The 16,063-nt window shown below is 34.5% G+C and overlaps 1 protein-coding gene across 6 annotated transcripts; it reads right to left on the bottom strand.

Annotated features, from left to right (window-relative positions):
• Positions 1-87: 87 nt before the first annotated feature.
• Positions 88-15,745, bottom strand: Hppy (MAP4K3-like protein hppy). Of its 6 annotated transcripts, XM_077405852.1 has the most exons (21): positions 15,369-15,745; positions 15,219-15,276; positions 14,783-14,938; positions 14,279-14,511; positions 13,925-14,188; positions 13,607-13,802; positions 13,424-13,527; positions 13,175-13,242; positions 12,317-12,400; positions 11,392-11,430; positions 10,124-10,177; positions 9,379-9,446; positions 9,116-9,262; positions 8,809-8,984; positions 8,356-8,560; positions 8,087-8,270; positions 7,601-7,878; positions 7,375-7,458; positions 7,201-7,293; positions 6,996-7,122; positions 88-6,899 (listed from the first exon to the last, which is right to left on the bottom strand). In XM_077405852.1, exons 1-21 carry the CDS (start codon positions 15,480-15,482, stop codon positions 6,800-6,802), a joined length of 2,832 nt encoding a protein of 943 aa, XP_077261978.1. In that variant the 5' UTR covers positions 15,483-15,745; the 3' UTR covers positions 88-6,799. The 6 variants fall into 6 exon arrangements, with proteins under 6 accessions (XP_077261978.1, XP_077261979.1, XP_077261980.1 ...); XM_077405853.1 differs by lacking the exon at positions 10,124-10,177; XM_077405854.1 differs by lacking the exon at positions 12,317-12,400 and having other exon boundaries at positions 15,369-15,744.
• Positions 15,746-16,063: the final 318 nt, after the last annotated feature.

Genomic DNA, 16,063 nt, shown 5'->3' on the forward strand with positions numbered 1-16,063 from the left:
TCTTTCTTTCTTATATAAAAATCTTTCATGTGTTTTGAGCAAAGTCAGTGCTCGGGATACAATAATTTTCAGGTAAGTATATCTATATATTTTTTCCTTAGACAGATTTTATTACGAGACGGTCTATTTACAGAAGTTTGGCTAGTTGCTTTTATAGATACAGGTAAATTAAATATGTTTATAATTATAAATTATTCTCACAATGCTGCATTCATATAAAAAATGACTAAAATGAAAGTTCGGCGAACGCAAGAGTAACATATATAATACGTTATACACATTATATACAAGCTTTCGTAATTACAAGACTTAAGTGCTAGTACAGTTCCAATTATAATATTTATAAGAAACGCCCTATACTTAACTCTTCTCCCGCTAATACTTCTCGCTAATACGTAACTTTCGACTGTAAAGAATAAATTAACGTTCACCTCTTTCACGAGTCTCCGACAATGTAACAAGAATCGTCTTTAATCGTTCAATTTCCGTTGTCTGTGCCGTGGAAAAATTTGAGGAAAAGCATTTATACGCAGTACTCATTAAATAAATAATTACGTGAGCATTAAATATCGTAACGGATACTTTAAGAGAATTTTACGTAGCAGAAGCTCCTTATTCCTAAAAATCTCTGTACGTTGTAACACGGTATATCTCTTTTTCGATCGCTCTCCTAACTTCCAGTTGTAAGAATAATTTTATTCATTCATTGCGTTATCTATTTGTCGCTACGGCTTTGATTACTAACTACTGATATATCGGCAATTCGTATCTTCAACGCCACCGGCTAATTAACAAAATTATCGGAATCCATCCTATTATAGATTAATGAATATCTCTTCGAATTTACAATATATATGTCAAGGAATTTTATTAAATATATTTGTTTATGTATATATGTATATATGTATTTCTCTTTTTATCCATCTTACGATAATTCACGAATTTGCCTCTCAAAATATTTTGTATCTCTTTGCATGCGAAACGTAACGCATGTGTGTCATTAATCGTCATCTTCTTGATTGGAAATAATGGTAAACCGTATGTGCATATGCTCGATCTTCTATCCCTTGGATTCTTATCCTTATTGAATTATGGGCGGCGTTTTTCTCTTTAAACCAACGTAGGATTGGGAAATATCAGAAATATGGATCTTCAATTCGGGATTGAGATTCTCGTATCCTAAAATAGATATTGGCTTCATAAAAAAAAGTTTTTTCGATGACTTTTGAACATAATTGAATAAAACGCGCATATATTAATCATAGAGTGTAGGATATGTTCGTAACTTAGGAATTTTAGCATATTTCAGGGAATCCTGAAAAAATAGTGGAATTTTATAAATTTTATCGAATAATAGATGTTCCAATTTTTGACGTAACGAGTGTTTCTAATTTTTTAAATCGTCTTTGCATTCCACAACTGGAAAACGTCAAAGATAATATTGGAGTGATGCCCTCTTTTAAAGAGCAATTAATTCAGTCTGAATAGATCCGAGGGACAGCTGAAGGAATAAACAGTCGTTACTGTCTCGCTACACATTCGCTATCTTAATTTCGAAGTTTCAGACACGCAAGAATTGAGAATTCGAAACTTAAACATCCGTGTGTAGAGGCAAACCATCCATATGGTCGGTGTACAGGTACATTTTATCGCTGTATTAATTGTTCTAGCACTTATACGTGTACATGTCTGCATAGAAGAGATTTTTCGAAGATCGCTAGAAAGAGTACGGGTATATGACACTGCGGATAAGATGCAACAGCTAGCAGAATATTAAATCACATACTCGTATTTTGTTTCTTAAGCATTTTTTTTAAATAATATTTTTGAAGTCATATTTCGTTCAGATAATTGAGATAATAAATAAATTTTAATGTATTGCACGTATAAGTTCAAAACAATCAATATAAGTTTAAGAAATGATGAAAATTGACTTTATTATATATAAAATTAAAGAAGCGGGTATTGAAGTGTCTTACACCCGTATCTTCTAATTTTTCTATTCTTTTGTGATAATAAAACTCTCATTCGTGTGTATGGTCGCGAGCAAAATTCAGATATGTGAAATCTACACAAACTGTGTGTACGGTACGTGTGTATGTCTGTCTCTCTAATTCTCACGGTTCTAATACTTGGTCTGCGACACGGGATTAAAACTTTCTAATTACTTTTACCTTCCTCTCTTCACTTTTCGCTAATTTATCCGTTCTATATAGATTCAAGGATTTAATACTATATACCTTTATGCCGATGTGTCTATCCTTTTTTTTCTCTCGTGACTTGTGTACGACGTTCCGAATAAAATTATTGTCCTTACAATAATACAAAAAGTCACGTCAGGTAACATTGCAGTTACTATTTACCGTCATTATCAAAATATCTCGCGAATATACATGTCTTTAGAAAGAAGTAGAACTCTTCCGCAAATAATCATCCGTATACGGGAACGAAATAATGCTATCCTCCCATTTGACTGAACTTTCTAATAGTATTGAAACTGCTTTCAGAGATAATATATTCTCGGTTGAATTATATCTCGCGTGAAATAAAGATAGCTCTTGTCTCTTTCTTTCCCGACATATATCACAATCTTTCTCCTCCTGCTAGACAATGAGAACGTCGCAAAAAAATTAGGGATTGCCTTGTTGCAAAAAGAAGACACGCTTCTCGTACAATAACTCGCTCGAATAGTTCTCTTATAGTGTTAACGAGGCTGGATTCCTAGATAAATCGACGGATACTATCAAATACGTTGCTATATTGCAAATACATTTAACACATCTAGCAATACGGTGTGCTATTTGCAAATAACGGGAAGACACATTGCACGTTCTATTATATTTATGTATATGCGAATAATGTGTAGTCAGCGGCCAGCGCAGAATTTGATTAAACGGTCGACTTGGTGTTTGATTGCATAAGAGCAACGATTATAATTACGTATTACGAATAGATTTCCGTGTTTTCGCATCTGCATTGTATTCACCTGTTAGTTTTACCTAATCGAATGGCATAAATTACCGATTAAATGCTAACTGCCAGCAAAAGTGGAGTTCCACCCGCCGAGCATGACTGAGAAGATATCTTTAAATCTTCCTCTAGAAAAACGCTACGCTACGAATTTCCGGACATTGGGATCTGCTGTAAATGATAACATTAAGGATAAACTGTACTGCTTTGGATATAAATCTAGACGCGCAATTTTCGCCACAAAGAGACTTAGCAGAAACAACAAAATTCACCGAAACACTCGCACAACTTCGTTAATGTAAATTTTTTTTTCGATAGCGTAGTACTTTCTTCAGTAAATCTACTCTCTCTAATACACAGCGCGCAAATGTCCGTATAAAATATCAAAATAGTTTAACATTCCGCGGGTAATTATACATTTTACTCTGATGATTTTCTTTACAATTCAATTTACATTTCGCCTAAAAGGTGCAAATTAAGGACGTTAACTTGCAAGAGCTCGACGACAGAAATTCGTGGAAAAAAGTGCCAGATACTATGTTTATATCTTTACAATAAATGTGCCGAATATTAGCTCGAGAAGCACATAAAAATACGTATGTTCTACGTATCTCGCAAGGCTGATTTCCGAAAACTCCTGATCTTCTTACAACCGGGTATAAATGAATCATTTGACTCTAATGTAATTAACACTCAATTTTGTCGAGAAACACGTCTATGTTAATTATTTTACGAGCTAATCGCGCTATTTACTTGCGTTCAGGATATAACTGAATGAATAATTGATTTTGTGCGTAATTAAATATTTCCAACGAGTGGACATTAGAAAGCAATATTAAATTCTAGCATCGATTCTGCAAGAAAATACAAATAGAATATAGCGTTATATATAGTAAATATAATATCCTTCAACATGTTCATTAATAATTAGTTGTGCGATTAATGAATATAACTTACAGCATTGGTCAAATATTCCAAATAAAAAAAAAAAGGAATGTTTTCATTGGTTGTCAATAAGCGTCGACTTGTAAGTAGATCGATTATTATGAACCTCGGCAACAAATATTCTGAAATATTCGAATTTAAGCAGGTAAATGAAATTCTGTTAAATTAAATGACATTAAAAATCAGTCGAAGTCAAGTTAAACGTTTTATAATACGTGAACGCAAAACAGATAATCATCTTCCTTTATAAGTCCTATGTGTCCTCTCTCTTTCAAGTTAAGAAGTGCCATTGTTAAAACAAAGAAATGCATTTCTCCCAGTCTTAAGACCGATCACATGGAAGTTATTCCGTCGCTTTACACATGTATGATCGTATCGTCGTCTCGAACGTAAAAAATTACTTGATATAAAGAAAGAGCTGCTACGAACAGATTTGCGTATTGTGTTCTTTAATACATAGTTATATATGACTGATTTACGGAGAAGGCTACTTGAACGATGAAAATTGCAACTCGGATCCTTTGATACCAAGTCACAGATGAAAGAAACTTGACCATATCGCTGTTCTATTTTGTTTGAGTGCCCCTTCCTGTCGCATATATCACAATAACGCTTCATCAGAGCACTAACTCGATGATAAATCTGCGTTGTGTCTTCGGATTTACTTTGTAAAACGAAATAACGTAAATCAATTGTAGATTGCCATCGTGCAAATCAAGCTGTTAACGACATCACACGTCGTATCATCGTTATTGCAGTCCCAAGCAAAACGATTCGGATGTAACGCGCAGACGAATGTTCTCAAAGTAAATGCTGCGCGACAGTATCGTCGTCGTCGCGCAAAAATTGGCCGTATTTCATATTTACAATTAGCCAAAATTAGAGACACTGATGAACACAATGTCTTAATAAGGATCGAGGTGATCCCATGCCCAATGAAATGAAGCTTGGAAATAGTATAAGTTTGATACGCACGTTCTCGAGGGTGCGACATTGATACAAGAGAATTTTGTACTGTGTATACACGATATTATACAATCTCTATGGGAAATCCGTTTCTATGGAATTCTTCAAAAACTTTTTATGACGCTATACATTTTAATTATCTACTTTCCTTATCGTTGTCGTTTTCTCTACGGTCTATCATTCCTGGAAGAAGATATACGGTGTCGCGCTTCTAACAGATCGGATTAATTTTTTTCTCAACAAAAAAATCTCCTTTTTCTCGGAGTACTTCAATTAGGAAAAACAAAAGACTTTGTAGAATTTTTTAGTATAATAGAATAGAAATATCGTTTTTCTATTTAATCTTCAATTTTCTGTCTCTTCTATGCAAAATTATAGCATGGTTAATGTCGAGAGAGTGAAGAGGCCGGAAAGAGATTTTCGGCGAGAAAGTTCTCTCGTCGAGAAGTCGATTGAAATTCGATTCGGTAAAAGCGAGACAGCCCGCATACTAAATTACACGTATAATCTTGATTAATGTTACACAGATTGCGCGAAAACTCGATTACATGAAAATGCCATTTATACAACAAAGACAGGTATATCTATCTCGTTGAATCGTATTTGGATGTCCCATCTGGATGCAGCGATAGCGCTTTAACCTTCGAAAACTATGCGATCACTTGTGTAAGAATATAAATATCATCTCGTCTAGTAATCTCGTAATAGTTAAAAATACAAACACGTTGAACTCTTATTCTATTAAACGCTATTATGATTAAACGGTTCTCGAAGGCTAAAAGCTATTAAATATAATGCAATTCTAGAAAGATAAAATTGGAAATCTGTACAACATTGCTAGAACTTCGTTACCTTCGCGCATTTGAAGCGATACAACGCAACGATTCTCTTGCAGTAAGGCGGTATGCTAGTTAATTTTACTATATATTAAAACGCCAGAAAAGCACGAAGAACATTTTACATAAAGTACGCTCCTATAAACATATTTACTACTAAAAATATTTTAAGTAAAATCAAAATCTCGGAAATAGATCGTTCTGTTTATTTTTATTTGCTGTGCATTGTTATAGAAATTATAAAAAAATAAATTTGAAGAAAAATATATTACGTTGTGATATCATCAGCTTTAACACGTCGACGCGGCTGGTTATTTTAGACCACTTGATGCGGCTTTTATCAAGAGACACGGTAGTGTCTCACGCCAAATACGCGCGAAGCGAGACCGCACCGTGACTCTTTCACGCGAACGCACGAGTTGCGAGTAGATTTTGGGATCTCAATAATGAGTGAACGGATCAAGTTCTAAGTAGATCGATCTTGATCGATAGCTTGAGGTCGATTTTGTATAATAAGTGTTTTTATTTTTCTCATTTTCACACAACTTTTCAGACAGAATTATTCCCGAGATTTCATTTCAAATCCCTCTTTTCGTATTCCTGCGATTTATAAGAGCGTAGTTTATACATATATAGCTAAATAAACTAGTAAATCGCCTTTATCCGATACCTTTCCAAGTGGTGCGGCTATTATTAGCTTCATTTGATTAGGCATAAAGATAGTTTTGCGTACATACGCTCTCTTTACTCTGTCCTCTTGTTAAACTCGTTATTTCTCCCCATTATAGCTTTGCTATTAAAAGTACTGTCTAGCCCTACGACTCTCGTTAAAAAAAAGAAATTATCGCGGAGATAACCAGTCTATGCGATATCGACTACACGGAGAGACAACGACTATCGTTTGAATCGCACGCTGGTTGTGCCGATCGCACGTGCATTCGCGGTAGAATAATTAATTGTAAAATTTTCACCTCCGCATACTTTAATCTCTCATCGTTCTCGTAGTCGTTTCACGTTACATGCAGTTCAATCACATATCATGCGAGACCATGCAGCGTGTGCTCGCTATTTAGGATCAATGCTTAATAGCTGGCCTCGTGTCCAGCGAGAATGTACAAATCCGCTCCTTCCGATTCAGTCAATGTGCCACTGTGAACCAGGTGACTTTCCAACATCACAACCCTGTTTAAGACGTAAATGATTAATTGTTTTCTCAAATGTTCTTCAAAACTTAGATTAATATGTGTGATCGGCTTCTTTATATCATTAAATACGTACTTATCTGAGCCAAGTAGCCTGTAAGTCCTACTCGGATCGCTAATCTCTTGTGTAACTTCGCCATTCTTGAAACTTCTACCTTGCATACCGTGTTTGTGGAATGCCAATACACTATCAGGTAGACAAACTGAAAATATATAATACGATATTTTATTTATGAAAATTACAGTATAAATTACAAATAGAGGAAATATGTTATGCTTACTGATAGATTCGATTTGAAAATTAAATTGCAGCTCTGACAGTTGCTTCTTACTAATACGGGGTTTCCCCTGTAAAGTTACCATCTTCACCACATCTATAAATTCAAAAATGTTCAATTTAATAACATACCACCGATAAGACATGCGATAAGATAATATCTATTAATAATACTCACTGTCATAACACACGAGTATTGCATCCTTTTCAAATTGCGTAACGTTAATAACGTTCAAATTTTCTCGTCTTGGTATCACAGTTGCTGAAACAATATTTTTATTATAGAACAGATGACGCATTTTCTTGATCATAAATATTAAATTTTCAAATGTTTTTACAGACAAAGATAAAGACTGTAGACAAATAAACGATTATTGTCAGACGTGTATGACATATAAGAATACCTGAGCCATCCATATCTTCCAATTCATCGCTGTGGAACCAACTCGCTCCCGAATTCATATTAATCAAGTCCAGCTTTATTTTGTTCTGCTGATATGGCTGTTTAACTGAGACACATACCATCGGGTATTCCATCTCAGGTGTAATAACCATTTTAAAGACATTTAGAGGCGATGGCAGAACGCAATCGAAATGTTTTAAAAGCATAAATTTGTTCAATGGATCGTACCACTGCATTAGAAATATACCTGCCGGCATCGCACCGCACAGATATTTGTACCTATTAGAAAATACGCCATTGTTGGTCAAATTTTATTTAACAAGATAAGTTTAAAAATATGATTAATTATTCCATATCGAATATCAATTTTTTTAAGCAAAAATCACTAATATACTTAAGTTTCTTTACAATTTCCTTTCATTGAAAAGTAATATACATATTTTTTTTTTTTCGGGAAAAAATGTACAAATGTTGTGTTTTCACTCACCCATTATATGGATTTCTGCCAACGCAACATGTAGTGCATCCCTTTGTGTCCGGTACTTTCGTCGTAAGAGCAAACTTCCTAGGGACTAATCTCTCTGGTATTTTATTCATGTGCAATGAAAATCTATGAGTTTGTTTACTTAGTATCGCTAATAAGTCGTGTCTATACAATTGAGGCGTTTTTCCTGCAATACACGTTGCTCATAATATTTAAAGGATACAAATCAATCTTTCGTGCAGCAGCATCAATATAGATCAAGATTTGCTTACCGGAAAGAGACATAAGAACATCCTTGATAACGTACATCCAGATAGTACGTCTGGGATATAGCTGATCTATCGCAGTCTCATGGAGCTCGTTCAAGTTCAAATTATAAATTCCTTCCTCCGCTGCAATCAGCAGATGCTGATCTCTTGTATCTGGATGAATCCAACTTGCGGTACAGTGTATTCTTAGTGGACAGCCGTTGAATACCTATTAACATTTGCAACAAAAATAATAAATATCTTACTGATAGCTATCGAAGAACATAAAATAAAAATATTTTCGCAATGTATATTTTTTTTAATTAAAGTAACTATGTAACAAATAATATGATCAAAGAATAATCTGTAATATAACAACACAAAAAGATTATTTATTTATGACAGACTGATTTGTAGCCATAAAAAACACCTTTTAACGAAAAGATGATATAAAATCTTCGCTTTTTGTAAACTGACCTTCGAGAAACACGCTCCCATGTGCACTTTCGGTGTGGGAGGCAATCCATTGCTTATGGGTCTCGGTGGCGTATGTCTCTTTCGATCCCTTCTCCTTGGAGGGACGGGTGGTGTGTCTGACAGTAAGTCAGGACTCATACCTTCCCTATCTCGATCGGCCGATATCTCATTGTCACCTGAAAACGATTGAATGTAGCGAAGATATTAGTGATCTCTGATAAAATAATATCTTCATAGGAGGCTACGATGGAACGATATGATCGTGTGAATATCTATATTATTCAAGTGCTAAGCTCATGATATATACCGTTTGACTGCGCGGGCTCGTCCCTAGGGCCGCTGTCCGATAATGATCGTTGCCGTTGCCCATTCACAGCTGTTAAAGACTGAGAACTATTGACGAGACCGTACAACTCGTCCACAGAGCTGTGACGTCTGGGGCTCGCTTGCGACCCTGTACATGAATCTATTCTTCATTCTCATACACATAAATTGAAGAAGGGGACAATCTGATAGGTTGTACGAATATAATGAGACTCTTTTCATCAATTTACAATATAATTTACATACCGGACACATTGTAATATGGACAATGGACTTCGCAATCGTTCGAAGATTCCCCCAATGGAAGAGTAGCTCTAAAAAAGAAAACGTTTAAGCAAATGTTAACGTAAAATCGTTTTCTTTAAATCATCACGAAAGAAAAAACATAAATGTTGTTAATAAAGAATGAGCGATACTACATAAAAAGTGAATATGTTAATATGATGTATATATCATAAATAATAAAATAAACGTTCGGACTGTGTATTCTTTTGGGAATATATGGTAGCTTTTTGAACAAAAAAAAAATCGAATAAGACATAATGAAAAAATAAGTTAAAGAAGTAAAGCTGCATGATTCTAGCAAATTTTAGTACACAAGGCAATCGCGTTATTAAGGTGTTAATGAGATCGAACGTACATATAATGCCTATTCTGGTGTTATGGAATACATGAATGAATTTAACATATATTGCTAGTGAAATAAATGATACGCAGAAACAGATACGTTAGCCATTAATATTCCCCGCATAATAGAATCAAACTTTTTTTATGTACCTATATCGTTTAGTAAAGGATAATTAAATATTTTAGATACAAACATATTAATGAAGTAATAATTACTTGTATAATGCGGTGTGATCCTATATGTTTATAAATTTCAATGTTTCAATTAGTCACCCACAATAAAATAAATCATGTTTTCACGATGATATATTATCCAAAAAATCCGAAATAAAATTGTGTTTACTGTAATTTATTATTTACTTACTGCAGGGAATATAGCTGGTCGCAATGCCCACCAACCATCGACATTGCATTCCCCCTGCACACATGTGAAACTGTGGTCATATACTATAAAATTATAAACTAGTTTTGTGGTGCTACTGGATGTATGACTACAATATGTCTCGAAATTTTACAAACAATGTATTTAATATGTTATATATAAATAACATACATAAAAAAAATAAAATACTTGATAAAACGATTAATACTGTTTCTGCTCTTCAATAAATACGTCACATTTTTACATAACAAATGATTATGAGATGATTAAATGGACACGTCGACGAATTTTCCTATATAAAATATAATCTTAATATTTTATCCATAATATATCAAGAAAGTCTATAGCAATCGTAATTGCAATCGATTTTCCCAAATAGCGTTTTAAGTTTCCAGTGTATGACAAGTAGTTATAAATATATTAACAAGAATATGGTATAAATCGAGAGAGGCAATCCTATATGATAGAAAATTTAATTAATAAACATTTTGTGTTACGTCTCATTTTGTTTTGTTGTGTTTTGTGATTTTGTGATATAAGGTTGTATATACATATATGTATATAAATTTCCTTCACCAGTATGGCCGATACGCTATATAGAAATAGTTGCAGTGTGTTTAGAACTTTGGAAAAACTAACATGCAACAAATAACATCAAACGCGTAACAGAAAACATACTTCATTCTATATCTATCTAAAAATTGTGCACATTAATGTTTTTCTATAAATCACTGTGTGAATGTCGATTAAATTTGCGATATTCAGTTGTGCTTCCTTTTTGTTGTACAATTTTATAGTTTTATTAACATATAATTATATTATTTGTATTTTTTAATATTTCATCAGTTTCATTATACATAGCTTCAGTGTCGTTTAGTTATGTTAAAATATTATGTATCAATATCAAAATCCTCTTTTTAAACGCAATTAATTGAATGGGTTCTCTCAAATGTGTACATTTAAAAATTATACAATTTCCTATTCAACTTGAATGCGACGTAAGGGATAATTTGGAAATTATACATTTAATTTCAAAGGAATCAAATAAAAACTAACAAAATTGAAAAAAATGCATGTCAATTCAAATTATGTTAATATTTGCAATAAAAAAGAAAATATCAAACAAATGTAAGCGAATAAACGCGACGAATTAATCGTCTGAGTAATGCAATTTATAAGAATTATGCACAGAATTAGGAGATATAAGTGCAAGGTGCAAGGTGCAAGGGAAAAGGGTTACCTGCCAATACCTTAGCAACAACTCCTCATCAATGTACTGCAATAGACTCCTGTTGGGAGAAATTATTAGAATTACAAACTGATCAGAAAAATTAAAAATACAAAGAATAATGGGAATAGATCACTAAACTTAGGGCATAGAGCAGGTATGCTACGGTAGCAAGGACTAACAAAAAGGCAGGATATAAATATTATATTTTATAGCCGAATACTACGTTATTAAAATATATCGAGGATATGGGCATAATCTCAATTTCTGTACAACGACGGTCTAAGGAAGTCTTATTGAAAATCTCTTTTGAATACTTAAAAAAAAAAAAAAATGTAATTACAAATACACAGAATTCATTCTTTTCGTTCACTTTCACGTCAAATTAAATAATTCCAGTAAATGGATTATGTTGATGTATATATGATACAGTTCAAAGTGATTGTTAAACTTTAATAAAATGCATAACAACTTTGCTATCATGCAATATCATACAAGCAATTACATTTATTGCCTAACATGCAAAAAGTAGTGTAATTTTGTATATATACAATATATTGTTAAATCTGTTGAAAGTTGTCTGTACAATACATATATAATTGTCCTTTTGTTATATAGAAAAGTTTAATTATATATCGGTTAAAAGTCTGATTAAATATCTGATATTGTTAACTCTATCCACAAATAATATATGTTTAATTTTTATACTTTTTAAAATCGCTTTAATATAATATTTTTGTGTTATAAATTACGGAGAGAATTATAATTTGATCCGTTTTAATATTACAAGACTTTTCTATCATTCAGGGACAAACCAGTCGAAGCTTTCCAAGCATTTTATAAAAGTGAGTAAGTGTAAATAGCATAATTTGTTTTGGTATACAAAAACATATTTTTGTTATGTTAAAAATAAAAAGAAACTTTTCACTTCAATCAAACCAATTTACCTTAAAGACATACGAAATATCTCTGTGCCAGTTTTGCTACGACGTTTCGATATTTTACTTGTCTTAAGGTTTGCGCCAAGTGTACTAATACAAAAATAAGTTATCTTTGAAAAATATACTATCACAATTTTTCTAGTAAAATAAATAGTTTCGAATTCGCAATAAAAAAACAGAGAAAAATAATAACTTAATAACAATAATATTGGAGGCAAAGATTGCAAAAAAAAATCTATATTCGTATTCAAAGATTTGATAATATCTTTCCGATCAATTCCCCTTTGCTTTATAAAAAAAAATTTCCATACTTATTAAGGTATATACTTTAGAATATGATGTGCTGCTGTTTCAAGTGTAAAAGTTATGAATGTACATATTTCTTTCACGTTGACAACAAGTGTGACATGATTCAAGCATAAGCGCACATGCCATATGCAATGTAACTTATTAGTTACTATCAGCCACGAGTAAGATGTTTGTGACTTTTATAATACGATGTATATATTATATTGCTGTCTTGTTTAGTAGTGTGTATAATGATTACGTTGAAACTTATAACTTGCTCTATATCTCTTTAATCAATATGTACATTTGAAAGATAACATCTTACAATATACATATATTGTAAGATATGTATAGATACGTAATGTTATATAAGTCTACGTCACGTAAAACCTTTCTGTATAACGATTTCTGAGATCTCGCTCTGAATATGTATTTATAAGGATATATTTACAATTTTGAACAAAACAGCAACTACCATATTAGTGAAAGTAATAGAAAAGCTTCGATATTTTTCGGTGTTTTCCGCACATATGTGCGATAAAAAAAATTGATGGAATGAAATACAAAACAACTTACTTTTCCTGGACGTCTTCAAACGCAGATCCAATCCCACAGTCTGGATGCACATCACAATTGTGCACGGCCTATGCGTACGTACGTAAATTAGACATTCAATATCACTGATATAAATCGCCTTTTCATTAATTACTATAATTATTATAATATTGGAAAAATACTTATACAATATTGCAATTACTTTTTTTTTATGAAAAATATACTCAGTGAATAACACATAAACAGGATAAGCGTCCGCAATAGATTTACCTTGACGTTATTCATGATATCCATAATGTCCCACGCTGGATTAGCGTCCACAGATAGTGATATGGAGTCTCTATGTAATGTCCCTCCATCGATGTTGATTTGATCTGCAGGTAAATCATAATTACGATTATATCATACTTTGAGATTATCTATCATTCATTATTTAATTATTATTAATCTTACCGTCACTATCCAGTTGCGATATAGGACTTTTCGGCCTAGGCCTTGCGGTGTGACGTGAAGCTATTCTTTGCGGAACATTGGGCACTGCTCCGTCTTCGTCGGCCTCCAAATCCGTGAACATATGGCTGGGGTTCGACACTTTTTGCAATAATTCTAAAGCCAGTCTCTTGCTCATCTCCCCTTGGAAAAACGCATGCTATAATTCGAAATACCTCTTATAGATTACAACATTGATGCAATTTTATGAAAATATTACACCTTTTTTGTATAAATCGTACCTATCACACTAATAAAATAATAATAAAATAATAAAATAACCTGAAGCAATTTCTCTGCTGTCGGCCTTTTTTTCGGATTTTTCGTAAGGGCAATTTTGACGAAGTTATGGAACGTTGGACTCCATTTGTCACGATCCTTCAATGTCGGTGGCTTGAAGCCGGACTTGGACATGAGAACCAGAGCGCGCATCGGATGCAGATCGAACATCGGCGGCTGTAACTCCGCTAATTCAATCGCGGTTATCCCACATGCCCAAATATCACACAATTGATTGTAACCTCCTTTCCTTTCCACGGCTGCTACCTGTAGATTGTAAAAATATCAGCTATGGTGGTCTTCAATGTAATTGTAAAGCGTGCTCCTCAAGTATTATCGATAAGCACAAATATGTACCTCAGGAGCCATCCAGTAAGGTGTACCGATAAAACTCTTTCTCTTGTTAATCGTCGCGGTAATCTGCGCCGACACGCCAAAGTCTGCCAATTTCACATCACCCGCTTCAGTCAACAGTATATTGGCACCCTTAATATCACGATGCATCTTGCCCATGCTATGTAAGTAAGCTAAACCAGTGAGGGTCTCCCGGCACATATATGCTATTTGTATTTCCGTTAATGGTCCAGTAACTAGAAACACATTAAAACTCAATATTACAACAACTTTAAAGTCAAATTTAAATAATTTAAAGACTACATGTTATATATATTATGTACAATTAGATTATATACATTATATATTTTTTATAAGTATATAAATATTAATTTCAACATTTATAAATTATCATAAATCTGCATTCCTCTTCCTAAATATTACTCAAATATTTGAACCATCAAAATCGAGGCCTCGTGTTCTTTTCCTGACATTACGTAAACATTGGGCAATAAATATTTCACATACTATGATATATATCCTGCAACGATCCACCTCCGCAATACTCCATGCATATCCACAACTTGTCTCTCCTTAAATAACTGCCGTAATACGCAATAATATTTGGATGCCTGCAGTCCTTCATCATTAGAATCTCCTGTTGAATGATTGCAAAGTCATCACCTAAAAGACACACAGATATTGCAAACTATCCTACTTTGTCACATTGAAACAACTATTTGTAACAGCTCAGCACTTTCATTACGAGGACAAAGTACACGCAAACAGATAATCTGAAGAGCACACAAGCGTTTGGTATCTTTTACATTCCATGTCGCTGCACGTGAATTCGTAGAAAAAAAAAACTGCAATGACACTTTACGAAAAACCAACGAGCGGTCAGATAGAGAAGCCGATTGCGATGACCATACGATACCGGACGCTTCGTGGAGATCACACTCACCAGGTTCCAGCTTGATAACCTTAATAGCCGCGAGGTCGTTCGTGGACAGCCGTTTAGCCTGCGGAGAGGAAAAACACGGTAAGGTAAATTGACATCTCGCCATTCGCCATGGTCGTTGACGGGAAGGTCAAGTCGTAGGGAGATACCGACCTTATAGACGTCGCCGTAGGTCCCGCTGCCTATCCTCTGGATGAGTTCGTACTCGTCCTGGGGATTCCTACGGCTTATGTCACTGGAGAGCGCGTTCGCGTTCACCGCAGCCATCGCGAGCGGCTAGGAGACGAACGTAACGAAAGAAGAGAGAGGAAGGAAGGAGAGCGGGACACCCGGGGCCGCGTGTCGTGAATCCGTCCTCAGCGTCCGCGAACCGATGCGCGTAGCGCGCGTTTACGTGCAGCCGCGTCCCGCGTCCGGGTCCGGGCAGAGTAGCGGGAACATCTAGCCCGTCGGGATATCACACCGTCCGCCGAGACGTCGCCATTGTCCGCAACAGCTGAACCGCTCGTTAGCGCGTGCGCGCCATGGCGGCCAATCGGGCGCGCTCGCTGGGAACCCGTTCAACATAAACTATTGAGTTGCACTTTATTCTCAGGCGGCGCGTCGGAAAATGCAACGCACGAAAAAGGCCGGGATGGCCTCTCCACAGAATTAATCTGTGCTGGAAGGCGCATTTTCCCTATTTTGCAGAGCGAATTGCGAATGCTCCATAAGGTCTTGTCACTCTTGTCGTTTCTGCGCATGTCCCGAATGAACCAGGAACATGTGACCAGGGTTGCGTTCCAAAATTCACTCTGGGTAACTAAAATCTATAGTTTACGTCACGTACATACACTGTAGCATTTTAG

Source organism: Temnothorax americanus, unplaced genomic scaffold, assembly GCF_048541705.1.
Source record: "Temnothorax americanus isolate GAGA-0224 unplaced genomic scaffold, ASM4854170v1 Scaffold2, whole genome shotgun sequence".
NCBI classification, from domain to species: Eukaryota; Metazoa; Arthropoda; class Insecta; order Hymenoptera; family Formicidae; genus Temnothorax; species Temnothorax americanus.

What these genes read in the sequence shown, in the direction of transcription:
- Hppy (XM_077405852.1), bottom strand. Translation starts at nt 15,482, where the DNA reads ATGGCTGCGGTGAACGCGAACGCGCTCTCCAGTGACATAAGCCGTAGG. An exon ending in CTTACTGGATGGCTCCTGAG is followed by an intron (nt 14,189 to 14,278) that starts GTACATATTTGT and finishes TACAATCTACAG; the next exon opens with GTAGCAGCCGTGGAAAGGAA. An exon ending in TCCATATTACAATGTGTCCG is followed by an intron (nt 9,263 to 9,378) that starts GTATGTAAATTA and finishes ATTCATGTACAG; the next exon opens with GGTCGCAAGCGAGCCCCAGA.